General features: G+C 44.1%; 2 protein-coding genes across 6 annotated transcripts; one reads left to right on the forward strand and one right to left on the reverse strand.

Annotated features, from left to right (window-relative positions):
• Positions 1 to 686: 686 nt before the first annotated feature.
• On the forward strand, positions 687 to 8,725 carry LOC126044512 (guanylyl cyclase-activating protein 1-like). The gene is made up of 4 exons (XM_049814270.1): positions 687 to 990; positions 3,561 to 3,710; positions 5,432 to 5,522; positions 6,580 to 8,725. The coding sequence occupies exons 1-4, from the start codon at positions 793 to 795 to the stop codon at positions 6,705 to 6,707; spliced, it is 567 nt and encodes a 188-aa protein (XP_049670227.1). The 5' UTR covers positions 687 to 792; the 3' UTR covers positions 6,708 to 8,725.
• Positions 8,726 to 16,521: 7,796 nt separating this feature from the next.
• On the reverse strand, positions 16,522 to 26,215 carry NME6 (NME/NM23 nucleoside diphosphate kinase 6). 5 transcript variants are annotated; one of them, XM_049814123.1, is made up of 6 exons: positions 26,107 to 26,215; positions 25,866 to 25,989; positions 25,721 to 25,760; positions 25,097 to 25,257; positions 24,650 to 24,827; positions 16,522 to 17,494 (listed from the first exon to the last, which is right to left on the reverse strand). In XM_049814123.1, exons 1-5 carry the CDS (start codon positions 26,194 to 26,196, stop codon positions 24,661 to 24,663), a joined length of 582 nt encoding a protein of 193 aa, XP_049670080.1. In that variant the 5' UTR covers positions 26,197 to 26,215; the 3' UTR covers positions 16,522 to 17,494; positions 24,650 to 24,660. The 5 variants fall into 5 exon arrangements, 4 of the variants coding, with proteins under 4 accessions (XP_049670080.1, XP_049670079.1, XP_049670081.1 ...); XR_007507669.1 differs by lacking the exon at positions 16,522 to 17,494 and adding an exon at positions 22,122 to 23,171 and having other exon boundaries at positions 24,575 to 24,827; XM_049814122.1 differs by lacking the exon at positions 16,522 to 17,494 and adding an exon at positions 22,122 to 23,171.
• Positions 26,216 to 26,254: the final 39 nt, after the last annotated feature.

The following is a 26,254-nucleotide window of genomic DNA, read 5'->3' on the forward strand; positions in this document are numbered from 1 at the left end:
ATGGGTGTCACCTCCAGGCCCATGGGGCTGATGGCTCCCCTATGACAGCCTTAGAAGGAGCTGAGACAGGGGCTTAATTTCTTTTACTGGGTTATTTGGGTTCCCCAGCCTGTGGTTGTCTCTTTTTGCTCCTTCCTGTTTGTACAGATGAGCCTTTTATGGGTTGATTGCACTTCTGTGGTGGTTCTGGGATTAGCCAGGTCAGGGGAATATTTGGGTTCCCTCATCTGCCTTGTGTGTGTGGAGATGAGTTTTTTTCCACATAACCTAACATTTATGATGGGCTACTTCTGTAACACTTTCTGGTCCTATACGCTAAGTTATCCAACATTTGTATTTGAGAAAACAGACTCTCAAATCCAGTTAGAGGAGCAGGCCTTTACTTCACCTCAAATCCCACATCTTGTAGCCTTTTCCTCTTATCTTCATGTATAATTATATCAAGGGTAAAAATAGGGTAGTGTCCTAGGGTATACCAAACCAGTATAGCTCCTAATGCCAGTGTCTGATTAACCTTCTCACCCTTTCTGATTTGGCTTCTGAAATAGTGGTGATTTGCTAGATTATTTTGCACCTCCTTTCCATTCTAAGAAGACTGTATCATTGAAACTCTCAGGTTTGCAAATCAGCCTCTAAGCAGATTAACATTTATAATTGGCTTCTGGAAAGTTAGATCCCTCACTTAGCTGACAGTAATGTCAAACGTGGACAGGAGCAGACAGGCAGTGCTGTGAAAGCAACAGGAGGAAGAAGATCATTCCTATAGCATCATTCTTCTGACCACACATACGCATGGGGAACAATAGCAGCTCCACAGTGGATGATCTGCAGGCTATCGAGATCCACCACTGGTACAAAAAGTTCATGACGGAGTGTCCTTCTGGACAGCTGACAGAGTATGAATTTAAACAGTTCTTTGGGCTTCGAGGGCTGGATCCGGAGGCCAGTGAATACATTGAGCAGATGTTCCGCACGTTTGATATGAACAAGGTGAGTTCTCTGGCAAGGAAATTAACTGTCTCATACTGCTTAAAAGTGAACCAACTCCTGCACTTTTAGAGTCCTTGGTTTTCTCTTACAAACATTGGTGTTGAAAGCTGCTGAGGGACACTAACGTAAAGTAGCTAAATGCAAGGAGCAAATTAATGTGCATAGATAATGACATAGATAACATAACCATGGGTAACAACACCTTATTATCTAATTACCTTGTGCAAGTTCATCTTTGACTTTTCAGAATTCATTATTGTGTATTAATCGTCTTGGCCTTGTTTGACTAGCAAAATACTAATGAAAGGATTTCATTCCTATTCTTATATGTTCTTATTCTTATTATTAAAAAAGATATCTGTATTACATAGTAGAGACTACAGGAATCAAACACAATAGAAATCATTATAGCATTCACAGAGGAAATAATTTCCAGGTATTTGGCAGCTGAAATAAATACTGCATGGGCAGATGATCTATGTGGTTCTCCTCAGTTCTAGGAGGTATAGCATACAGCAGTAGCTAGCAGGTAGTAGTATTCCTCACTGTGACAGGCAATCAGTGGCTGTTTCTAAGGTAGGAAACAGTAGCCCCCATAATTCCTTTAAGCATGCAATGCCCCTCACTTTTGCCTGTTTTTTATCCATATAAAATTAAGCCTATGCTTGCAGGTCTGTAATCTCAATGATAGAGAAATTTGGTTTTATGGCAGCCTGGGAAAATTCAGCTTTGCTCTCTGCTCCAAGGTTCTGAAATGACTGGAGCAAATGTCTGTAAGTTAGAGAGGAACTAGTCACAGATACATGTGAAACAGGTAGGAAATCACGGCGTCAGTTTTGAAGAAGGAAAATCTAGGGACTGAGCAAAGAACATTGGTTTGGACAATATGTGAGAAGGCATAAGGAGTTAAGGAATGATAAGGACTATTACAAAGTACTTGAAGGTAAAAGAGAAGCAGCTAGGCTCCATAAGGGTAGCTGAGGTCTTGTGGTGGAGGTAATGACTGGAAATGACCACAAATCTCAAAGAATATCCTTTCTCCTTCTGAAGTTCTCTGGACCCAGGATGAGGATAGTGATGAGAAGCAGTTTTATAAACTAAACCATCACATTTACAGTTCTTGCACCAGTCTTTCCCTTTACCTCTGTCATTTCTTGAGATGTTTAATGACATAAAATTTGTTCAAGGATGTTACGCACTCCCAAGTTCTCCTGTAAGCCCCATGTTATGTGGTAAACAGTGTTTTAAGAAGACTCTCAAAATCAAGTTTGGTCATACAAAGATAAAAAGCTATCTTCTAAATAAAGTGATAGTCATCTCAAGGGGAATGAAGTAAGAGTGTGGCAGCTAGTGGAGTTGGACCTACACCAGTTAATCTTAGCCTGTTAATAGTTAGCCACTTAATCTAAGATCCTTTTATAAACAAAGGCAAGGAACAAGAGCACCCAGAGGAAGAAGCACCCTGTAGTAATACAGACACTGATGATGAATGGAATCATTTGCCCTCTGGACCTTCAGATTCTGAGAACTCTGCTGAGGAAAGAGAATAAATTTTCAATAGAGTTATTTTATAAATTGCAATCATGCCCTCCTTCCCACCTTTAGAGCTGGTTATCTTGTTTTCTGTGACTTTGCTCAATGAAGTTATGAAAAACTCACATAAGGGGAATACTACAATGATCCTGAATGAATATTTTAAAATGTTGTGATCCTTGCTGTAAAACAGTAGTGCTCTGCTAGTCTATCTACATTTGGCTTTTACATATATTTATCATCCATTCCAGAAAGGCATCTGACTTTGTTTAAATACCTCAATAAATGAAAGTTTCATGGGTTTTGCTCTGTAATTTGTTGAAGTAGTTATTCAGAATCTTTGACAGAGATACACACTTTATTTGTTGTTTCTTTTTAACTACTTCAAATTTTAGTCAGTGTTAAATCTAGGGATTATGAACCTTTACTGTCTGGCATTTCTCTTGCAGAGGAACCAAGAGCTTTTTGAGTTTCTTTGTAGGTTCAAGAAATGGAGTGTTTGAAAACCTAAATACAGAACAATTTTTCCAGCTGTCAAATCATGTTTTATGTATTTAAAAAAAAAAAAAATCTTCAGTCACTTTTTTTGGTCAGAGAATGGAGAGGAGATCTACAGCTTACTGAAATAGCAGTAGTTTCCCACAAAGACAAAGCAGACTAGTACAGAAAACCCAAGGTAGAATTACCTTCCACTTCTCTTGCAGCCAGGGGTCTGGATCAATTTTCTCTCCCAGCAGGCCATAGGCAGTCAGCCCTGGTGGACAGAGAGGGGTCTGTTCATCCTGGCCATGAGGAGTGACAGGTTCCATCTCTGCAGGTGGTGAGCACAGAATAGCCTAGACATGTAATAGATCATAACTTCAGGAATCCAGGTATTTAGGAGATCTTGAAGGTGGCCAGAGAAGTCCAAGTCTCTGTGCCATTTGTTTTTCTTTCTCTTCTAGCTGTGAATCTAAAGAACAATAAGATAAAACAGCTCCAGAGCTACAATTCCCTCAGTTTGTTCCTGTCACAATTTGGTTTTTGTTTTCCCACAGGATGGATATATTGACTTCATGGAGTATGTGGCTGCCCTCAGCCTTGTTCTCCGTGGGAAGATGGAGCAGAAATTGCGGTGGTATTTCAAGCTCTATGATGTAGATGGCAATGGCTGTATTGATCGACATGAATTGCTCAACATCATTAAGGTGAGTCTCCAGGGGTCTGTGTTCTTTCTTCTTTCCTTAAAGACAAATGCACCACACAAGTAAGATTTTCGCTATTCCCCATATGGATGATCATGGATGAGACCTTCTTTAAAAGTATTCTTTCTTTTAGCAGAATTCCTCACGATCTCATGGTCCAGTAAGCAGACTTGACAGACTCTTCTTTACCACCACAGCATATGTAACAGCATAGCTAACTCCATAAAATTGTTTTAGCTGCCTAGGACCTAAATTGCACTTTCCAAGATTTCAGACTCCATGACTGTCAGTTGCACTCTCTGCAATGTGTCCTTCCTATGTCCTTTTCCCCATATGAATAGTAGTTGGAGAGTTAGTCCAGTTTGCTTTCTAGAACCAGCTCCTAAACATCAATATAATAAAACATTTCTGACTCTAGCAAATAGTTTGAAGAAGAATGACTGTCAATAGAAAAGATTGTATGCAAATAGCTATTATGGAAGGTGTTGGAATTGCAGGCGTAAACATGATCTTATGAATAGCTCAGAATGAATTATGCTGGAAGTTCAGATTATTCTGTAAAGACTGGGAAACTAGAAAGATGCAGGAAAGATTCAATGATCCTAAATAATTTACATTTCTGAATAAGAAAAGTCAGAAAATGCATTTGATAAAGATTTGAAGCCTGAGCTGTCCACAAATAAAACCACTAATAAGATGTTAATAATGCATTCTCACCTGGGTATGAATCTTAGTGCTGGGTATTGAAGAGACCAAGCCATATCAGTAACTGTAATAATATACAGCTTCCTACCAATAACTTGCACTAGACATACTCAGACATCACAGTGAAGCAACAGATAGTAATTGTTTAACACAGAGTTCTTGAGAAACAAGTCTTGTGGGCGATGATTGATGGCAACCAATTTACTGCCCTTGGAATTTTGTGGATGTAGTTCAGTGTCTTTCTTGGCAGCCTTAGGAAATTGCTGAGGTGATACTTAGTTTTAGTAAAATGGCATTTGAAAAAGAATGGAGAAACTTACCAAATATCAGAAGGTAAAAACTAGAAAGTGAATAGTCTTACAGTCAATATAAAGGCTCTGGAATCACATATTTTGTGGACATCCTTAAACAAAGGAAACAATTAGTCATGGAAAGAAAAGAGAACCCTGCACTATATGGTTATGAATAAAATGAATTGTAGTAAACAGTGGTGAATAATGCTTAAACTTTCTCAAGCTGAAAAATAATTTCCACTGAGCTTTAGGGAGAAGCAGGATATACAGGAAGCAGTATAAAAATGGAAATAGGGAGAGCAAGAATAGAAATAAATGACCATAACATATAGGAAAGGAATTTCATAATGTCAGATGCCAAGGGTGTTGGACAGTGCTTGTTGGGCTTGGTGGACCAGAGGGTAATAGAAAGTGGATCAGTTAAGTGGATCATGATTCTGCCATTTCTGCAGTGCTTAACCTCCACCTAAGCAGAATTAGGATGATCATCTGAGTTTCACTGCTCGTTCTGTGCTCCAAACCCATGCTCCCTTTGCAGCCTTCAGTGCCAGCTGTAAGGCCTGATGATTTCTGCTGTGTTTTCCTATTGATGTTGGTTCGTTTTGTATGGGGAAGGTACCAGGCATGATTGTCTTGTTCTGAATCTACACTGACAGGCTGCAGTGGAATCAGTCTATTGTTTTGGGATCCATTAGGCAGCTTCCTATTCTTGCTCTTTTCTTCTAGGCTATTCGAGCTATTAATGGTGGTGACCATGAAACTAGTGCAGAAGAGTTCACCAACCGAGTTTTCAACAAAATTGATGTGAATGGAGATGGTAAGATTCCTGTCTTAGTCATACAACTCAGGTAGTCTCTGTGCTATAGAGAGATATCCATGTCTTCCTTTCTTGATTGAACTTTATGCCTCTTTATTTTATATTTGCTTGTTAGATGAATTCTCATCCAGTAATGTACTCTAAGTGAATTTTGCTAAGGCATTTTTCTCCTTGCATCATACATAATCAATATGACAGGATTTGTTCCCTGTACTAAGTCTCACCTGTGTTCTGTCCACGACTTTGGTGGGGGGGGTTGGGGGGGTGGGGTGGAATTGGCAGGGAGGAGTTTGCCTTTTAGTATGTTGCTGTGTAGCTTATGTCAGTTAGAAGTGGGAAATATTAACAGATGACCCCAGGTGCTCCTAAATATTTCAGCAGCAGGGAAAGGAAGAACTGGAATTTAATGTTGAAGTTCCAAATTTCTTCACTGGGTCTCTACAGGCAGTACAGCAAGCACATGAAATGCTATGGACCAGTAAGTCAAAAGCTGGTCAATGCCACTGTAGTCACTGTATGTCCCTGACAGATATTTGTTTCCTTGCTACTTCATGTGCTCATTACCTTCTGATGTGCCCTTTTGTTATTCCAGAAGAACTCTGCCAAGCTGCTTCCCTGCACAAGGACTTTTTGGCCTAGCACAGGAAACCTATTTCTGCCTGTCACATCTTCCTTCTGTCACTTCTTTTAAACATGAAAACCAGCAAGTATGGGGCAGATTAGGACTATGACAAATTAGGACAAAAAGGAGGCGGCTAATCCAGCCTTATTTATAAGAATCTATGATCCCACTCCTTAGCTATGCACTTCCTCTGTTCTTTCCTATGTACCTTTCCCCTTGTGTGGGGAAAAAAAAAAAAAAAGAAAAAAGGAAGCTGGAGTTGCCTGGATATCAGGGAAGTTTCATATAAGCTTAAAAAGACTCTCTGAGGCCTCTTGGTGCTTTAGAACAGTGCATGTGTAGTAAGTGGTCTCTAAAGTTAGATTACTGTACTCCTTTTCTTGTTTAAATGTGGATTTGCATGATTCTGATGCCTTCTGTCTGTGTCTGGCACAGGTGAACTTTCTCTGGATGAATTTGTGGAGGGAGCAAGGAAAGACAAGGAATTCATGGAGGTGATGATGAAAAGCTTGGACCTGTCACACATTGTGGCCATGATCAACAACCGTCGGCATAGTGTATAAGTCAAACTAGGAGAAGACACTGTGCCAGTAGACTGAACGGTGTACACACACCAGAAAGGAGAGACAGCATTTTTTAAAACAAACAGAATTGCCATAAACACACATATGGAAGTAGGAACAGAAAGACACTGCTATATTTGTGTATCTGAGTGCATGTTTCTGTACAAATATTGAAGCTCAGCCACATACATGCAAGGCTGGTTCAGAAAAACTGGATCTGGGTGGCAGTATTTGACTTGAGTTCCTAAAATTTAAAGGCCAGGTTTCAGGGCACAAATTTCCTCCTTATTCTGTGTCCCAGATTGTCACTTTGCAATGGACTAAAAGTAATGCTAAGTTTGTGAAGAGCAGTAGCAGAACTGGATGATGGAGCGTGGAAAATTTCTGACGTGTACAAAAGAAGAGCTTCAAACTGTTATCAATGTAGAGAAGTATCAAAAGAATGTAACTTCCACTGTTCTTGTCATGGTGTTAGATCATAAACACCAGCATGTTTTTCCATACCAGATATGCCTGGATTTGGTAGTCTCTACAGAAGTAGCTTTATTCAGAAGATCTCAAGAACTGAAAGAAAAATCAGTCTTTAAGGCCAATAGTGGCAAATCTGTTCCCAGCTGCACTGTCAGTAATGCTGCTGTTTGCAGCTTTCTGTGATCAAAGAACTCTTTATCAAACAAGTCAACAGTTTAGAAGCAGCTTCTGTAATTAGAGAAAATACGCTGCTCAGTTTCCCAAAGCAGAATTACCTGAGAGATCAAATCCTTTTTACACTAATTGTCCTACTACTCTCCTCTCATACAATGGAATAAATGAAGTATGTGAAGATGAGCCTAATATTGTTTCTTCACACATCCTTTATTGGTCTTTCTTTTTATTCTTGGGGAGAAGATCTAAGAAGCAAAAGAAACAACACAGCAAGGTGACTTGTGAATTCTGCTGTTCATGTGAATACTGGAGTGTAGTTGATACTCCAGATCAGTGCTGCTACAAATGACTCTGTACATGATGTACACGATGGGAAGAGTGATGTAGCACAGATAGAAACTGAGCAAAGTGTTTCTTGTTCACTGACGTTAGGTAAGGTCACAATCAGAAGCTCCTTTGAATCTGGAGAGAACCGGAAGGTAAGAAGAATGCAGGAAAAGTTCAGCAGAGTGCCTATGCCATAGTGGGGCATGTTTTCCCTGTGCAGGAGGAAGAACTTGTAGATCTGTAACAAGAATACTTTAGAGTGGACTTAACCTTGCTTATATTTAAGCTTCTGTGATGTGCGTATGTATACCGAACAAAGCGTCTAGGCGTTCATCTAAGTTGAGGGAGATGTAGTCAGTATTGTCACTGGATCTTGAGAGTGTGAGTGATTATGTTTAGAGCAGGCACCAACATTTTGCCAGGCGGGCTCATACTTCAGGTCCCATTGGCATGTACACATTCTGCAGTCTTAGAGCTTCTGAGAAGAGTCACAACCTGGGTATTGGCAAACATTGCTCAGTTCTCCAGAGGATTATAGTGAGTATATGCTGTTGTACTCTGCTGTTGCTTTGGTCTGAGGAAGGCAGAGGGGTTTTTTCAAGACTCTGTTGAACCTGTCCTGTACCTGTTACAAGTCATCAGTCTCCTGCTGTTTCCTTGATCAGTTACTTGTAAAACTGCATTTTCATTATCATCTGACATACACCAGCCCACCCCACCTCCCTTTTTAGTTCTTAGGAAAGTAAAGAATTTTTGTAAGTGCAGCCGATGTATTAAATCACCAAGAAGTTGTAGCTGCCAGCAGTGTTGCAGCAAGCTGCTATACACACTGTACAGAATCTTCTTGAGGTACATAAAGGAGAAGGGCATGTACACAGTACATTCTCAATAATAATCCTGAATATTTGTAAGTGGAGTTTAATTTTTAATTTTGTTTTAATAGATGTTACAGAAAACTGATTCTTCCTTAGTTGTCATTGCTAATGATTCTGGAACATTTCCTAGCTAAGATGCAGTTATGACATTTGTAATAAACAAAAAAAACCACCGCATCATGCTATCACTACACTAAGTTGCAGATGTGTGTTTTGTTCTTAATGTTCCTGTTCTTCTGTTACTGAATGACTTCACTGGTTTTTGGCTCTGCAGCCAGAGTGTTCTTTGAGAGACCGATTTGGCAGTATATGTGCCTTTGTCAGAAGCTATGGGAAGGAGACTGGGGAGAGGGAGAGGAAATCTCTGTAAAGAGGAGATAATTGTTTTCTGACCTACTTGGCTTTCTTTGTACAGTTAAGATTAAAAAAATGTACAATAAACATATCTTGGAACTGTTCTCTTTGATAGAAGAATAGAAGAATTGAGAGGATGGAATCTAGAGCTATGATTTGGATTCAGCACGTTAGGGTTTTCAAATACCTCCAAGGATGGGAACTCTACAACTTCTCTGGGTTAGGGTGAGGGTTTGGAGTTAGGGGTTTAGGATTAGGGAATATGGTGAGGATGTTAAGTGTTGAAGTTATCATTTGGAATTGGGTCAAGGGTTAGGGTTCAGGCTGGGGTTAGAATTAGGGCTTTAGGTTTGGACTTGGGCTCAGGTTTGGGATTTGGGTTAATGTTGGTAGTTTAAGGGTTAGGAATTAAAATTCAGATTATGGATTAGGGGTTTGGTTTGGGTTGGGGGTAGGGGTTAGATTTAGGATTAGGATTTAGAGAGAGTTAGAATTTGAAGTTTGGGGTACAGTTAAAGGCTAGGGGTCAGGTTTATCATTCAACTTCAGGTATTAGGGCTTCATGTATCTGGAGGCAGAGAGGGCTCTGGAAGCTGTTTGCAGGAGCTGTCCCAGCACTGGCTGGGACTAAAGTCACACCGTGGAGCTCATGGTGCTGGAACAGTTCCTGAACTGTCCTGTCCCAGGAGGTGCAGTGCTGAATGTGGTAATGCAGCCCTGAGACCTGCACCAAGGCTGTGGCCCTGGCCAAGGGCCAGGTTCTGGCATATAGGAGCTGCAGATGGGCAGATATTTATGTGATAAAGGTGGGGGATGAGGCCTCCTGCGCTTGTTATGGTTTGGGGACTTGCCCTGTGATTGTGGGTGTGTGGAGTGAAGGTGTGATGGGTTGACCCTGGCTGGGTCAGTGAAGAAGGAGGGGGAGGAGATGCTCTAGGCACCGGAGCAGAGATTCCCCTGCAGCCTGTGGGGAAGACCATGGTGAGGCAGGCTGTCCCCCTGCAGCCCATGGAGGTCCACGATGGAGCAGATCTCCACCTGCAGCCCGTGGAGGACCCCACGCTGGAGCAGATGGATGCCCGAAGGAGGCTGTGACCCCGTGGGAACCCTGAGCTGGAGCAGGCTCCTGGCAGGACCTGCAGATCTGTGGAGAGAGGAGCCCATGGAGCAGGTTTTCTGGCAGGACTTGTGACTCTGTGGGGGACTCACACTGGAGCAGTGTGCTCCTGAAGGACTGCACGCCGTGGAAAGGACACACGCTGGAGCAGTTCGTGAAGAACTGCAGCCTGTGGGAAGGACCCACGTTGGAGATGTTCATGGAGGACTGTCTCCCATGGGTGGGACCCCACGCTGGAGCGGGGGAAGTGTGTGATGAGCCCTCGTCCTGAGGAGGATTAGTGGCAGAAAATAACGTGTGATGACCGTAAACTCCATCCCCATCCCCCTGTGCCACTAGGGGGGTTTGGTAGAGAAATCCTGGAGTGAAGTTGTGCCCAGGAAGAAGGGAGGGGTGGAGGGAAGGTGTTCTGAGATTTGGTTTTATTTCTCATTACCTTACTCTGGTTGATTTGTAATAAATTGAGTTAATTTTCCCCAAACTGAGTCTGTTTTGCCCATGACGGTAATTGGTGAATGATCTCTCCTGTCCTTATCTCAACCCACAAGCTTTTTGTTATATTTTTCTCTCCCCTGTCCAGCTGAGGATGGGGGAGTGATAGAACGGCTTTGGTGGGCACCTGGCATCCAGCCAGGGTCAACCCATCACAGAAGGTATGTCCCATGAGCCTTTGAAGTACTTTTGCCTGTGTCCCCTTCCTCAGGCCACCATGTTGGGTGACAGTGAAAGGACCCAGCATGGAGATGTCACATCCTCAAGAATCACTTAAAAAAACCCTGCCTAACACCTACCCCCAGGACATGGTGGAAATGGGCTTAAAAAAACGCCTTCATGTCAAAATCTAGACCTTCAGCTCAGATTACTCCTCCCTAACTCTGAGCGTTGAACAGATTTCCTCTTGTCCTGGTCAGGAGAGTTCCTTCGCTAGCAGGGATGGGCTGGGAGAAAGCACCTGGGAAACTTCTTGACTAGACAGAAAGCAGGGAGGAATGCAGCTGCCAAAACATCAAGGACCTTAATTAGCTGTCTCATCATCCTCTCTCTCTCCTACAGATTTGGAGGGGGTCTGTCCCTGATGTTCATTACAATGTCCTGCTCTCAGAGACCAGTGGACAACTGGCCTGTCTCCCTGCCACAAAGAAAGATGCCCCTGAGGAGGCTGGACTCCACTACCTTCTTTGCGAGATGCCTGGTGACATGGAGAAAAGAGAATTAATGTGATGTGTGTAAGAGACCAGCCAAGCTTGTTGCCTACCCCTTTCTCATCTGCAGAGAGAGCCCAGGCCCTGTGTGATCCTGATGTTGATGGGTAGGTAAATGAGGGAAGATCAGGCTGAACTGATAGCATATGTCCATACATTTTGTGTAGTTTGTTCAAACTTTTATGGTTTTAATATTTTGTACCTTCTAAGAAAACTGGTTTGCTGCTAGGTGACTGTGCAAGTGAGATTTGATAAATGATCATATATTAACATTATGGTTGAAACAATAGACAAAGGGTAACCGGGGAGATAATTACAAAGTCTAGTCAAGTGATTAACTAGTAATTATTCATAAGTTTTGCAGTTCTTTGCTCTTATGACTAGATGTTCCTGTACACTAGATGAGAACAACGCTGAAACTGACCACATGTGATTGAAACTGCGTTAAGGTTCAAGATCAAAGAACAAGGACAAGAATAAAGACTACAAGGACAGCCAGCAAGAACTTCAAATGGGTCGGTGGTCGCAAAAGCAGCCCTTCATCTCAAATGGATCCTTCATTGCGTGTGATCGGATGTAGGCAGTACTAAGATAATTAGTTGCAATTACTTTTATGTATATGTATACTAATCTGATTAATATGCAATTAGTTATTCTATATAACCTGTTTGTGCTAAAGCTGTGGCATGCACACTAGGTGGAACTATCCCCCGTGCATCCAGCGCTGCAATGAAGAATGCCTGCTTTCTAAAACTCCAAAACGAGTCTTAGGGAGTTTCTTCGACCGGCTTTTCGGTATCACACTTGCAGGATGAACTGTGTTTGCAGCACAAGGTAGAGTAACATAAACCTGGTCTATCTGGGCAGATTTCAGGACTGGGACCTGGGAACATTTGACCATCACAGTGAACACTGCTGACTGTTCCTGCACACAGACACATGCTTGGCTGTAGTGAGCTGTTCCATTAAACAAGAGAAGTGTGTGCTGACTCAATGAAAATATAGGATGATCTTGCTAAAGTAGGAGATTACTCGCTTGGTTTTCCTCTGTGTGCCAAGAATGCTGTTGGGAGATGTGTCATTTCTGGGGTACACATCCTTGAAAAAGGATGTGTAAAAATTAGATTATTTTCTGAGAAAAAATTATTCTGGAAAACCTGTCTTGGAGCAAGAGAAAAATACTGAAAGGCTTCACTTAACAAAGACTGTGTTAATAACTGTCTTGGTCCTCATCCATGCAGACCATCAGAGGAATGTTCTGCTAGGGAAATCCTTTCAATCTAGCAAACGAATCAGAATAGTCCTGCTTGATACTGGCAGTAGAATACTTTCAAGAGAACTCCATTTTCCCTGTTAACTGCTCTGAGAGTATAAATAAGCATACAAATACAGGTGGGAGGGGAAGACCAGTCCCACAGCTTGCCTCTGGCCTCCAGTGTGCTTTGCAGTCAGTGCTAAAGGTAGGTTCCTCCATCCAGTGTTTGGTTTAGCTGGTTCTCTCTGCTGTTGGATGGTTTGAGTCCCTGTGCTGGTCAGGCCTCCCCAGTGTGGCAGTAAAACAGTTAACACCTCACTAGTTAAGAAATATTTGCAGGTAATGGTCTCACCAGTTTAATTAACAGAGAAGCGAATTATTTGTTAAAGGGTGCGCTGGCTAGAGCCTCCTTATCTGAAGAATGCTATTGTTATTTACAATATCCTGCTTATCTGACACAGTTTGGTGAAGAATGAATTGCACAACCTAAAGGTATATAAACTCTGTAACTCCCCCATTTGGGCAGACTTCATAATAGCAGTCAGTGTCTGTCACTCGACTGCGCTGTGCTCTCCCTCATAGCTGTAGTAATAAACTGCTTCTGTTCTGGCCTGACTAAAATTGCATCCCAGTTACTCTGTGACAGCACGTCCCCTGTGTCTGTTGTAGGCTCAGTTCCTTGCACAGTGAAAAGGGCCCCTGATTCTAGCCCTCCTTCATCACCGATGTGGGGAAAAGGCTGAGTAGGTGGGAAGCAGGACAAGAGCAATTTTTTTATTTCTAATGTTTAAAGCAGTTTTCAGTAATAATCTAATGCAAACTGAAGCCCTCCCTTGAACCAGTATATTCCAGGCTAGATGCTCAGCATGCCACTGTAGGAGTTGGTTGTTGTTCCTCTGTGTTATGCAAGTACTATCACAATAGGAATAAATCAGGGACACACGGAGTAAGTAGCACAGCATGTGAGAAGCTGCAGGAGCACATCCCAGTGCAGTGCCAGCTGCCAGTTGCAGGCATGCAGAGGATCCCACTGTGACACCTTCAGAACTCACTGTGGCTCACAGATTGGTTCTGTACCATCCTGCACTTCAACAAGAGTAGTACAGCATCTCTGCTCAGTGTTTTATACTGAGAAAAATCACAATCTGTGTCTGTCAATCATGGGAAAGACACATGGTGATTCAGGTTAGAAATTATCAACTTTAATGTAAATTTACTGGAGGTTTTTGGTTTGGGTATTTGCTTGGTTGGTTGGGGTTTGTTTCTTTGGGGTTTTTCTTCTCTGAAACAACTTTCCAAATATTTTTTCCTCATGCAGTTCACCCTTTATTTCCTGATGTTCCTTTCCAGGGGGCTTTCCAGAATGGGCCTCATTGTGGCAGACTCTCTTATGTGTCCTAGTGAGACTCTGAACTAGGGGTGTTTCAATAATTTTTTACAGTCAAGAAGAGTGTATAGCAAATAGAGCTGGCTGAGAGGCTTGCAACCTGTTTCAGTACGAGCAACAGGCTATCCCTACACATGGGTTACAGAAACACTTTTTTCCCTGAAGAATAAAATTGATGTATGTTGTGCACTAAGAACTGGCAAGCTGCTCCCAACAAGCTGTATTCCTCATAGGCCCATTTTTTGACTCTCCAGTAGGTTTCTTTGGGAACAGGCTGGATTTTGCTGGGTATCTCTTGGTAACTGAGCTATGGATAAGCATGTTTTGGCCTCTTCCAGCTAACATGCACCTCTGTGGCACAGCTGCAGAACTGCTGCTGTGGCTGCAGGTGTGCACCTGCATGCACAGTCTGTGACAGCTTCCCTTGCCTGGGGGGGAAGACCCTTGCACTGGTGGCTGGCTGCTCCTGGCTTGTGCCATGGCGTTGGACACTGCTAGCCCTTGTGTACCTGCCTACAGATTTGGCCAGCAGCGGGATTGCCCAAACACCCATGCAATCATTTAAGTTTGGACCCGGTTGCAGAGCTCCTGCAAGAAGACGTTAAGCTGAGGCAGTGGCAGCTGGACAAAGCTGGCTGCCCCACGTCACCAGCCAGCCCTCAGCCACTATCGTCCACAGCCACACCACTCGCAACAACTGCATTTTTTTTTTTTTTTTTATGCCTATAAAGCAAAGCAAGCTTTTCTGGTGAGGATTTAAGCAATGCCAGCTCACAGCTCAGTGCTGGTAACTTGCTGTTTGACCAAAGCACTGAGAATAACGAGTGGCCTGTTTAAACTGCTGGCTGCTGTGCTAATGTACAAAATGCTACAGAGATTTTATGGCAGCCTGGCGGAACCCAGCAGACACCAGACTCAGTGCCAAAGTGTGTGTGGAAGGAGGATGGTGTGACAGCCCCTTTGAAGAGGCCAGATTTTGCAGTCCAAGACACTGCCCCTCGTCCTGTGCAGGGCCTGGCTCAGCACCTTGCACAGTCCCGAGACAGAGCTCATGGCCTTGCTCGGTGCCAGCACCTGTCTGATACCACATGAAATTGCCTGGTAGCAGCGTAGCTGCTAAAAGTTTTACAGGGAAAGACAGTGCTGCTGATTTGATAGCCAGAATTCAACAGAGACACCAGCACTGGCTTCTTGACCTGTTCAGAGTAATACATGGTGTAGCGCAAAGACAACATAGACTCACCTGCACTAGTCATTCAGTGCTCTTTCATCAATGGAGTGACAGGTGGTTTGGGGGCAATTTGCCCAATCTGTCAGGCTGGGACAGCTCAGACTCATGTCCCTCTGGAGACTGGTGCCAGGTCCAAGACAGTCTGAACATCCCTGGAGCCTGCTTCCAACATCAGCTATTCTGCAGGTATGGAGGTGTGCACCACTTCCATTGTCAAGCAGGGCACAAGCAATCCAGGAGATTTCTGGATATGGGGAGGCACTCTCTTCCGGACACAGTACTCACAAGAAAGAACTGGTCAGGTGTGTAAAGCCTGAGGGTAGCCTTAGATACAGTGACCACAGAACGGAGGAGTTCAGAATCCCGGGATGAGGGAAAAAAGCAAAAGGTGTGAGGGCCTGAGGGCACTAATATGCCTCAAGGTCCCTGACCGGTCTGATGTGGGACCTCCACCCACGCTCTGCCCATGGGCCCAAGAGCTCCAGTTCAGCTCAGGCCTGGACCTTAATCCCTGCTATCACGGGCAAAACAATCTCAGCTCAAGGAATTTCTCTTAATTTGTTACCAGTTAACACAAATTGTTAATTACTGATTCAGATACTCAGGAAAAACCAAGATGACAAATAATTAAGAAACCCTTAGGGAAACACCTTTCCTTCCCTTTCCCAGGCTCAGCTTCAGTCCAACACCTTTTCTCCTCCTTTCCTAGTCTTCTCTCCTCTTGTTGTCCCTGCATGTTATGCTCAGTTTCCCCCAATCCTTTTGGTGAGGTGACAGGCAGCACAGGAGGTTGGGGTCAGTGTGTTGTGCTTTCTTTTGCCACTCATTACTTCTTATTCTTTTCTTCTACTGCTCTTTCCTTCTCGTTTCCTCTGCTCAGTCATGACACACGCACTGCAGTCCTCTCAGGAGTGTACCTGCTCCAATGTGGGTCCTCCACAGGCTGCAGGTCCTCAGAGGTGCCCCTGCTCTGGCATAGTTCCTCCTTAGGCTGTAGTCCCTTCAGGGAGAAATGGGCCAGTGGGAATTTCATGAAGTTCAGTAGAGGGAAATGCAAAGTCCTGCACCTGGACAGGAATAATTCCATGTGCCAATACTCCACTGGGCAGCCAAAACAACTTCGCAAAAAAGTACCTGGTTGTCCTGATGGGCAACAAGCTAACCATGAGCTAGGACTACCAAGAGCATTGCCAGCAGGTCGAGGGAGATCTTTTCCCCTCTTATCGGCCCTGGTGAGACCACATCTAGAGTACTGTGACAAGTTCTAGGCTCCCCAATACAAGCCTGGGCAAAACTGGAGTCCAGCATGAATATGATTAAGAGATTTAAGCATCTGACGTGAGGAGGGGCTGAGAGCTGGGGCTGTTTAGCCTTGAGAAGAGGAGGCTCAGAGAGGTTTATCAATGTGTATAAACACCTGATGTGAGGCAGTAAAGAAAACAAGTGGTATCCAGGGAGTAGACAAGAGGCAACAGGCACAAACTGAAATGCTAGAAATTTCACTTAAACATAAGAATATTTTTTTTTTTTTATTACTGTAAGGGTGATAAAACAAGGTCCTGAGTAAGCTGCTCTAGGGGACCCTGCTTTGAGGTGGGGATTTTGGATTAGACAATCGCTAGAGGTGCTTTCCAACCTTCAGCTTTCTATGATTCTGTGACTCAGGTACATGTGGCAGAGCCTGTATATCATGGGTGAGGACTCCAGGATGTTGCTGCAGTAGAGCACAGCTGCAGAGGACACGTGGGTACACAAGCAGCAGGTCAGTCCTCTCCTTCGTCCCAGCATGGCCACAATTCAGACCATACTCAGGGGCTCTACTGCTATTCAGTATTTCCCTTTTTGCATTTGATCTATCCTTTTTTCAGTAGCTGGTGTCCAACTCTTTCCAGGACTGTGAAGAAGTAAAATGCCGGTTTCAATAAAGACAAGATTTGTCTCATTAAATCCAACTGCATGAACCACTTGTCTTTCTTATAAAGATGAATCCTACTTTACAGTGCTAAATAGAAGGAAGTTGTAAGATGCCAAAGAATACACGGCTTTGGTCTTATACCAGGTCTGTTGTTTTCACATTGTGAAGACAAGGACCTAGTAAAGACAGAGGTCCCTGACAAAGAAGCCATAGAATAAAATCACAGGCAAAACAGTAGTATGTTCAGGGAAGACTGCATGCCAAAGAGATTCAATCCATCTCAGTACTGAAAGTACCAAGGTATTAACAAAGTGCAGTCTTAGATTGTGACGGTAGCAACCATGTCCTCAATGAGCCTTTCTCCAGTGCCAATCATCAGTTAAACTGCCAGAATTGCACCAAATTGTGGATTGGACATATCCATGTGTCTTCCGTGCAGGAATAGGCAACTATCTCACCAACCCATAGAGTCTTCAAACCTGTCAGTAAAATAACAGAAAAACAATGAAATCCAGAGCAAATAGCTAAGAAACCAAGTAATTATGTGCTGAAGTGTGATGTCAGGTATCAGAAGGCTGGGGTGGTAATAGATGTCCAATTGCTGCCACAGAGAGGGAGTCAAGTGGTGCTGGGAGATGTGCAAGTCTCTACAGTGTGTTCTCAGTCCCTTTCTTCATCATTCCTATTGTTCAGTTGCCTTTTGACCACTCCTGACTGCTTTACTGAAAACACGTCAGATAATAGACGTGCATCTTGCAGAGGGACCAGAGCCCACAAGGGCATATGAAAACTGTCAAATAAACATGAAATAAAGTTGACAGAATTCTGTTCTCCTTCCATATGTGGACCTACAAACATCATTCCTCTGATCAGAAAGCTAAAGGAGGAATACAACAGCTCCATTAATTTTGAACAAAAGCAGCAACAGAATGGGTTCATTCCCTTCCAACGGCAGAAAAGGGGTCCCTTTGCCAGGGATAAAAATTCCACGACATTAGGAACTTTCTTCAAAGAAAAGGCTTCCTATAAGAACTAGAGACTAACCGTGGTGCAAGGTGGCAACTACCAGGTATCTTTCCACACTGAATGCTTCATGTGTGTTCTGGCACATGCCTCTAGGAAAATAAATTCTTATTTATACACTTTTAACAGGGTCTGTTAAAGCAACTCACCACTGGACCCAAGCCCCCACATGCAGCATTTCATGTAAAGAGACAACAGATACTAGGTGACACTGGACTGTAATTTACATGGGTGGCACTCTGACATAACACAAGTTGTGACCGCAGGCTCAAGACAATTTGGAAAACACTACGCAGAGAAAAACAGATGGGAGGATGATCTGCAGGCAGTTCTGTGCTCACTGCATTTTTTTCAGTCTCTGTCCTGGTGTTGTACTCTGCCAGTGGTGAGTCTGGGTTCTGTCAGCAGGTGAGAATCCCTGCAGCAAGTATGCCTGCTGCAGTGTACCAGGATGCCAGGCTTTGAGCTAGCCCAGCTACCTTTATGCTTAGCACAGGATGAAAGTCAGAGTTGGAATGACTTTTCATAGAATCACAGAATGGTTAGGGTTGGAAGGGACCTTTAAAGATCATTTAGTCCACCACCCCACCCGACCCCACCTCCCCACCATACGCAGAGATATCTTTCACCAGATCAGGTTGCTCAAAGGCCCATCCAACCTGACCTTGAACACTTTCATGGATGGGGCATACTCAACTTCTTTGGGCAGCCTGTTCCAGTGTCTCACCACCCTCAGCATAAAACACTTCTTCCATATGTCTAATCTAAACCTGCCCTCTTTCAGTTTAAATCTGTTGCCCCTTGTCCTGTCACTACAGGCCTTGGTAAAAAGTCTTACTCTGTCTTTCTTATAAGCCCCCTTTATATATTCTGGCTGATGTAGTTGCCAAGCCACTCTTCATACATAATACTTGAAAAGTCATGGCAGTCAGGTGAAGATCCTAGTGACTGGAAAAAGGGACACATTACACTCTTTTTTAAGAAGGGTAGAAAGGAGGACCCTGGGAACTACTGAGCTGTCAGCCTCATCTCTGTGCCTGGGAAGATCATAGAACAGATCCTCCTAGGAGCTTTGCTAAGACACATGGAAGACAGGGAGGTGATTTGAGACAGCCAGCATGGCCTCACCAAGGGCATGTCCTGTCTGACCAACCTAGTGGCCTTCTGTGATGGAGTGACTACATCAGTTGACAAGGGAAGAGCTACAGATGTCATCTATCTGGACTTCTGCAAGGCCTTTAGCATGGTCCCCCACAAGGTCCTTCTCTCTAAATTGGAGAGATTTGGATTTGATAGATGGACTGTTCAGTGGATAAGGAATTGGTTGGATGGTCACATCTAGAGAGTAGCAGTCAATGGCTCAATGTCTGGATGGAGATCAGTGATGAGTTGTGTCTCTCAGGGGTCCATAGTGGGACCAGTACTATTTAGTATCTTCATCTGACCTAGACAGTGGGATCAAGCCCACCCTCAGCAAGTCTGCAGGTGGCACCAAACTGAGTGGTGCAGCTGACACACCTGTGGGACAGGATGCCATCCAGAGTGACCTGGACAAATTCAAGAAGCAGGCCCATGTGAACTTGATGAGGTTCAACAAGGCCAAGCACAGGGTCCTGCACCTGGGTCAGGGAAAGCCCCAGTATCAATACAGGCTGGGGGATGAAGGGATTGAGCGCAGCCCTGCTGAGAAGGACTTAGGGGTACTGGTGGATGAAAAGCTGGACATGAGCCAGCAACGCATACTTGTAGCCCAGAAAGCCGATTGATCCTGGGCCGTGTAACAAGAAGCATGGCCAGCAGGCCGAGGGAGGTGATTCTGCCCCTCTGCTCTGCTCTTGTGGGACCCTGCCTGGAGTACTGCATTCAGCTCTGCGGTCCTCCATTCAGGAAAGGCATGAACCTGTTGGAGCAAGTCCAGAGGAGGGCTACAAAAATTATCAGCAGGATGGAACACCTCTGCTATGAGGACGGGCTGAGAGTTGGGGTGGTTCAGCCTGCAGAAGAGAAGGCTCTGGGGAAGACCTTGTTGTGGCCTTTCAATACTTAAAGGGGGCTTATAAGAAAGATGGGGACAGACTTTTTAGTCAGGCCTGTTGCAATAGTACAAGGGGTAATGGTTTTAAACTTAAAGAGGGTAGATTCAGACTAGATGCAAGGAAGAAATTTTTTTACAATGAGGGTGGCAAAACACTGGCACAGGTTGCCCAGAGAGGTGGTAGATGACCCATCCCTGGAATCATTCAAGGTCAGGTTGGATGGGGCTCTGAGCAACCTGACCTAGTTGAAGAAGTCCCTGCTCATTGCAGGGGGATTAGACTAGATGACCTTTAAGAGTCCCTTCCAACTTTCCAACCCTTACAAACTTTTCTATGATTCTATGACTCCATGAAATCCAGCAGCACTAGGAGAGGACACTCCGTGGAAATAGTGGCAGATCAGATTAAAACAGACAAAAATAAGCACCTTTTTTTTCCATGCTGCAGGTGATGGACTCTCCAAATTGGCTTCTGTAGGATAGCGCAGAGGTGAAGAGTACCAGCAGATTCTAAACAACACTAAATGAATCCTTGGACTGCATTTGCTGGCCATGCTATTTCCTCTATCAACGCTGTGACTATGGATATATCTCCTGGAGAGAATATGCCACTAAGCAGCTGCTGGTGCAAAGGTTCTCCAGAATCTGCTGTTGCATCTGAGACACCTCCAGTACACAACAGCTGCACAAAACCTGAGGTGACTGCAGCAAACTGCAGCTGCCACGCCTGCCCTTCACCTGCTGTTTGTAAATGCCTTCCTCAAGGTGGTATAAGTCTTCTGGCAGCAAAATCCTGAGACAGATGATTGCTGAGGCATTTTTATTACCTGTGTCACAGGACTGGCTCTAAAGCAAGTCTGTTTTGCAAGAGGTCCAATTTGCGATTGAAAGTCATACACAGCTCTATTCTCAGCAATGGAAAGAGTGTAATGCCAGGAGATACTGCTATACTTTACAGTCTGTCTGTACTTGCATCATGGCCCATTAATATCTTGGCTTATTATGAATTGAGCGTAAAGCTTTCCACTAGCTCCAAGCATCTCAGTCCTCAAGAACCTAAACTCTATATATACAGAACAGGAAGACCAAAGAGCAAGAGGAACATAGAACTGCAGGAAAAAATAGACCATGACTGTTTTCTCCATATCACAGAAGAATAACAATCTCCCACCTTATGCCCAACACAGGTCAAGTAGGGGCTAGATTTGGACTTATTAACCAAACTTAATGTTGGGCTTGATAAGGTAGAAGTACAAGCAAGGGGAAAAAAACCCACACACAACAGACTGTACTCATGCCTATGTAATGATCCACATTTGCTTCATAGGCTTGCTTGGGTCCAGAAGCAAGACAACCATATCTACATGATACACAGTCCAAAGCCCTGGTAGATTCCAGGCAAAAACACTTTCCATCTCTCTTCATCAGATCCTGACCCCAGTTACTAACATGTCCAGGACATGAACTGCCCTTGCATTCAAACACCTTTACACTAGGTTCCCCATTGACTATCTAGTACTAGAGATTTTTATCTTTATTTGCTCCCCTTCCTTCCAAAATACCCCAGATAAACAAAACCTGGCTTTCATATTTTCAAACACCTAGGGAAAAAAAAAAAGATAAAAAAGAAAAGAGTAGTCAGTTATGCAAGCTGTTGTTGAAGTTGAGTACTTAGGTTTAAAATGGGACTACATTTATCTTTTCCAGAGAAGAGATGTTCCAGGGAAATTCTTCAGAAATCTGTCCCATCTCCTGAGTGCAAGGAAAGGTCTAGAAGCTAAACAATTGGTGGGATAAGTTATGTTAACAGGACTGTAGTGTTTCTGTGAAATACTGGAGCACTTTCTCTAGAAAACTGTAGAATACAGAAACTGTATGGTTCAGCATCCTTCAGTCTAATATTCAGGTACCATGCTTCTGTGCAAATAAACAACAGGCAAAAGACGTTTAAGCATTAGTAAGAAGAGAACAACAACCAAAGTAAAAATGTCTACTGTGCATGAGACATGTTGCAGCATCAGACATTACAAATTTAAGCTAAGCCAGCATTCAGATAACTTGCCTTTATTATTTTACAATGTTTGGAACTCAATTAAAGCAACAAAAAATCTTTATGAAAAGAGAAGAAATAGCACGTAGTAGGCATTACCAAGATTTCTTAAGAATAGTTTGGCTCAGGTGTAAAAATAAAAGTATAAAAAAAATATCAGAGGTTTCACCTAGTTCTGTAAGGTGATTCACCACAGGACCGAGAGGCACCAGGAGGTATACAAAACAGATGCTAAGTGTCACTAAAGAAGTTAAAAACCATTTCTTGAGCACTTACAAGGAGGGGAAAAGAAAGAAAAAGAAAAAGTAATTTCATAAGAATCCTCAAAACAGAGAGCATCTGCTGTCATCTCATATATCCAAAGGCTTCCTTTGATATTAAAAACAATTTTTGACACTATCTCCTGCATCTAACACAAAATATTTCAATATTAGATCTCCTGATAAAGTTCACAGACCATCTTTAGATTTGCAAAATAAAGACTCTAGAGAAATGGGACTGTACATTTTTGACCACCTTTACACAGGTACAGTCTTGGTGGACCAAAGAAATGTTAATATGGACACAACAACTGGCAGCTATCTAAGTAATGGTGATTGTGATCTGATAATCATTCTGTGAAAATACAGTGCCCCTAAGCCAGTGTTACCCGTACTTGAAATTTTGAAAGGGTCAGTTTCCCCAAATGTAATAATTGCAAGTGACTAGAGAAAAAAAAAACCCAAACATTTAAAATTAGAAGTGTAAGCTAGGAACTATCATTTAATGATATCCCAAATTAATATCCAAAAAGAAAGCACAATCTAAAGAAGAAAGGTGAAAAAAATAATTACGGGTTAATAGTTACAAGAAAACCACACATAATTTAACAGAAACTCAGGGAATCAATAAAATATCAACTGACAGTAGCATTAAGGACAGCAAGATTTCAGACCTGTATAAACACATACTCGATCATGAACAGATCCACCATTGGATACTGCTGGTGAAAATAAAAGCAGCAATGCAAAAAATGCAGAAATATTCCGCACATCCTTTTGATCTGTACCTGGAACAAAACAGTGACTGCATTTAACCTCATATAATAGTAAGGAAGGAAGAAAAATACTGATGTATTTAATCAAGGAAGCTCTACGGCAGCACTTCCTACAATTAAACATTTTTCAATCAAACGACCAAAGTTTCACATAGTTGTCCTAAACTAGACAAAGAGTAACTTGCCTTTGATCTGTGACACAATAATGCACTAGTAAATTCGGGACTCTGTCAACAGCTTTTAGTGACTAGTATCATCAATGCTAGTCATGCATAGCTTCAGAAAATTAAGTCAAGCTAACAAACTTCTTACCCCAAGTACATTACTACAAAGGTACCTTCACCAACACAGTGCATTTGAAATTATCCAAAAGAAATTCACTCAGTACAACATAGCACCTTAATTAAAAAAAAAAAATCAGCATTGTGAGAAGCTATTAGGGGGACAGTTTAAATGGATTAAAAACTCCTACAGGAGCAGATCTCGAAATGCATCAAACAGGAAAACGTAAATAAGCATGTCAGATCCTTGCACTGTACCTCAAAACCAAGTCCTCATGCACCACCATATAATAATTTTATCAGTTATCTGGATAATGACTTTGTCCATATAATTTACAAAGGACATGTAACTCAGTGCTTCAATGCTGAGCTCTGGGCAGAAACTCTACAGCTTCTGTGCACCAGAATTAACTTCTCTGGCTTTTTATTATGTATTCAAGAAATCTACAGCTCTAATAGCCACTATCAAGTTTCATCAGAACTACTCATCTCATGCCCCAGGCAATCTAAAAGCACAAAATAGAAGATCCTTCACAGGCACTGGACTACTCCACATCGTTCTGCAACTTCCCCTGGCACTTCTGTCCCAGGCTTCTCAGCCCAGACAAAACTGAACCAACAGAACATGCTGCTTTCCTTTCAAGAATGGCTTCTAACTGTGCCCTCTGCCAGATGCTTAAGATATGAATCACGATACAAAACTGAAGGCAGCCTTGTTTCTCAGCTTGGAACCAGGAAAGCAAGGACAGGAGAGTTAATATTGCCCTGCTTACCACTGCATTTTCTCATATTCTTTTTCCCCTCTCTTCTCCATAAGGGACTGTGGGAACAAAGTAAATATTAAGAATCTGAGGCCTACTATCAGCAAAACCAATCATATCCTAACTGGAACTAGCAACTCCCTTTCCGCTTATCCCTTTGATGAACTCACCCATACTGCTCATATCCAAATAAACACAGAAAGGACCAGTGAACTGCATGGCTAGACCTCTATATCGAGCTGGAGTACTGCTACTTGAGAAGTTTTTTCCTAAAATGCCCCAGCACCTGTATGTTGCATGAATAACATAATCCCAGGTAGCACAACGTAATATGCATTAGGTCTTTCCCTCCCCCATACTCCTTAAAACATACCATGGCTCTATATCTTGTTAGGGGGCTGACCTAAACAGTGCACCTAGCAGCTACTTCCAGCTCAGCAAACCATACCCCCGGGTAATTCAGGTCAACTCTGTTTCTTCATCCCTGAACACACAGTGGACACGCTCCTCTGCATTGTAATACACCTGCCCAGAGCGCAGACGTGGCTCTTCCTGCTGGTACCAGAGCTGTTCATTGAACTCCGGGAAGAAAAAGGCAATTTCTCTGCTGGCTGATGCTGGTGAATCTGTTGGAAAACAGAGGAAAACAGGATGAGAAATGCCAGTCTGGCACCACAAATATGTGCTATGTTCTAAAGGGAATGGCAGAAGCCATAAAGAAAAGTGCCAGGCTTGATTGCACCAGGACAGGTGTGACTGGAGTCTGCAGAAGTGAACAAATCATTAACTCTGACTCCCAGAAAGGAAAGCAAGCAAAGGCAGGCAAAATACCATCATTCACACCTCCCTGAGCTCCAGTCTTTGCCCAACACTCAGCCAAGAAGAACAGGTCTACCTGAGCCGTGAGTGGTATTCCTGGTGTCAGTAAGGCCATAAGCTCCTCGGATGGAGTCCGGGACGCTGTTTCGAGCTCGGAATACTTTCGTGGGTCCCATCAGGGATCTCCAGAGGGGTACAGCATTCTCGTGGGCCAAGATATAAGCCCACATGGGGCCACTGAGAAAAGGACCAGGGAAGAGCAGAAGTAGATAAGGTTACAAAAGGGCATAGCTCATTCATTCTTATAAATACAGAAAGCGCAAAGAAGCAACAAAGTGCAACCGCCATGCAGTGCTTTCTGGGAGGGGACGCAGACATTGAGACCATGCCTCAGAAGCAAAGCATTTGCACGAATGACCTCCTCCTAGGTGATGGTACCCACAACCTTTGGGGGATGCCCCCCCCCCAAGTACTGCTGTTGTTACAGCAGAGTTGGTTCCTGACACTTCTCCACCCACGAGCCCGGAGCCTTCCACCTTGGTACACCACAAGCACCAGCTCCTGACGAGGCGCATCCCACGCCGAGGTGGACCCCTCCCGATGCAGAAGCACTGCTCAGTCAAGACACGGGTCCACCTGCAAAGCAAAGACAGCTCCCTCCCCGCGCCCCGCGCAGCCCGGCTGCGGGCACAGCAGGTACCTGGCCATGAACTCCACCAGCCGCTGGTAGAAGAACCGCCCTGCGGGAGAAAGACGGCCCGAGTCGCACGGCTCAGCTCCGCCGGCCCCGGCCCTGTCCGCCGGCCAAGCTTGTCCGCCCGCTGCGCCCGCCCCGGCCCGCCTACCCGCGTGCTCCCGGTAGAAGCGGCGGCTCTCCTCCCGTCCGCAGCGCAGCTTCTTGGCGCGCACGATGAGGAACCGGTTGCTGAGGATGGTTTCGTGCACGGCCTGCGGGCAGAGGCGCAGCGGCTGGGCGGGCGACGCGTATCACCAGGATGCCCCGGACCGGACCGACAGACCGGAGGGGGACGGCCCGAGCCGGGCCGGACGGCGCCGGCGGGGCGGACCAGGCCGCCCAGCTCTCACCTCTAGCACCAGCGGGTGGGCCACAGCGTCCGGCTTCAGCAGCGCCAGCGTCAGCTGCAGCGGCCTCCCGGACAGTCCCGCAGCCGCCATGGCGCACCGTCGCGCCGGTGACGGCGGGCGGGGCCAGACGTCGCGCGCGTGACGCACT

The sequence above is a fragment of the Accipiter gentilis genome, chromosome 11, assembly GCF_929443795.1.
Source record: "Accipiter gentilis chromosome 11, bAccGen1.1, whole genome shotgun sequence".
Classification (NCBI taxonomy): domain Eukaryota; kingdom Metazoa; phylum Chordata; class Aves; order Accipitriformes; family Accipitridae; genus Astur; species Astur gentilis.

Bases quoted from the DNA above. Each gene is read 5' to 3' on its own strand.
- LOC126044512 (XM_049814270.1), top strand. From the start codon at position 793: ATGGGGAACAATAGCAGCTCCACAGTGGATGATCTGCAGGCTATCGAG. The intron at 3,711-5,431 runs GTGAGTCTCCAG...CTTTTCTTCTAG, and splicing joins AATTGCTCAACATCATTAAG to GCTATTCGAGCTATTAATGG. The intron at 5,523-6,579 runs GTAAGATTCCTG...TGTCTGGCACAG, and splicing joins AATTGATGTGAATGGAGATG to GTGAACTTTCTCTGGATGAA.
- NME6 (XM_049814123.1), bottom strand. From the start codon at position 26,196: ATGGCGGCTGCGGGACTGTCCGGGAGGCCGCTGCAGCTGACGCTGGCG. The intron at 25,990-26,106 runs GTGAGAGCTGGG...TCGCCCGCCCAG, and splicing joins CCCACCCGCTGGTGCTAGAG to CCGCTGCGCCTCTGCCCGCA. The intron at 25,761-25,865 runs GTAGGCGGGCCG...TTTCTCCCGCAG, and splicing joins CTTCTACCGGGAGCACGCGG to GGCGGTTCTTCTACCAGCGG.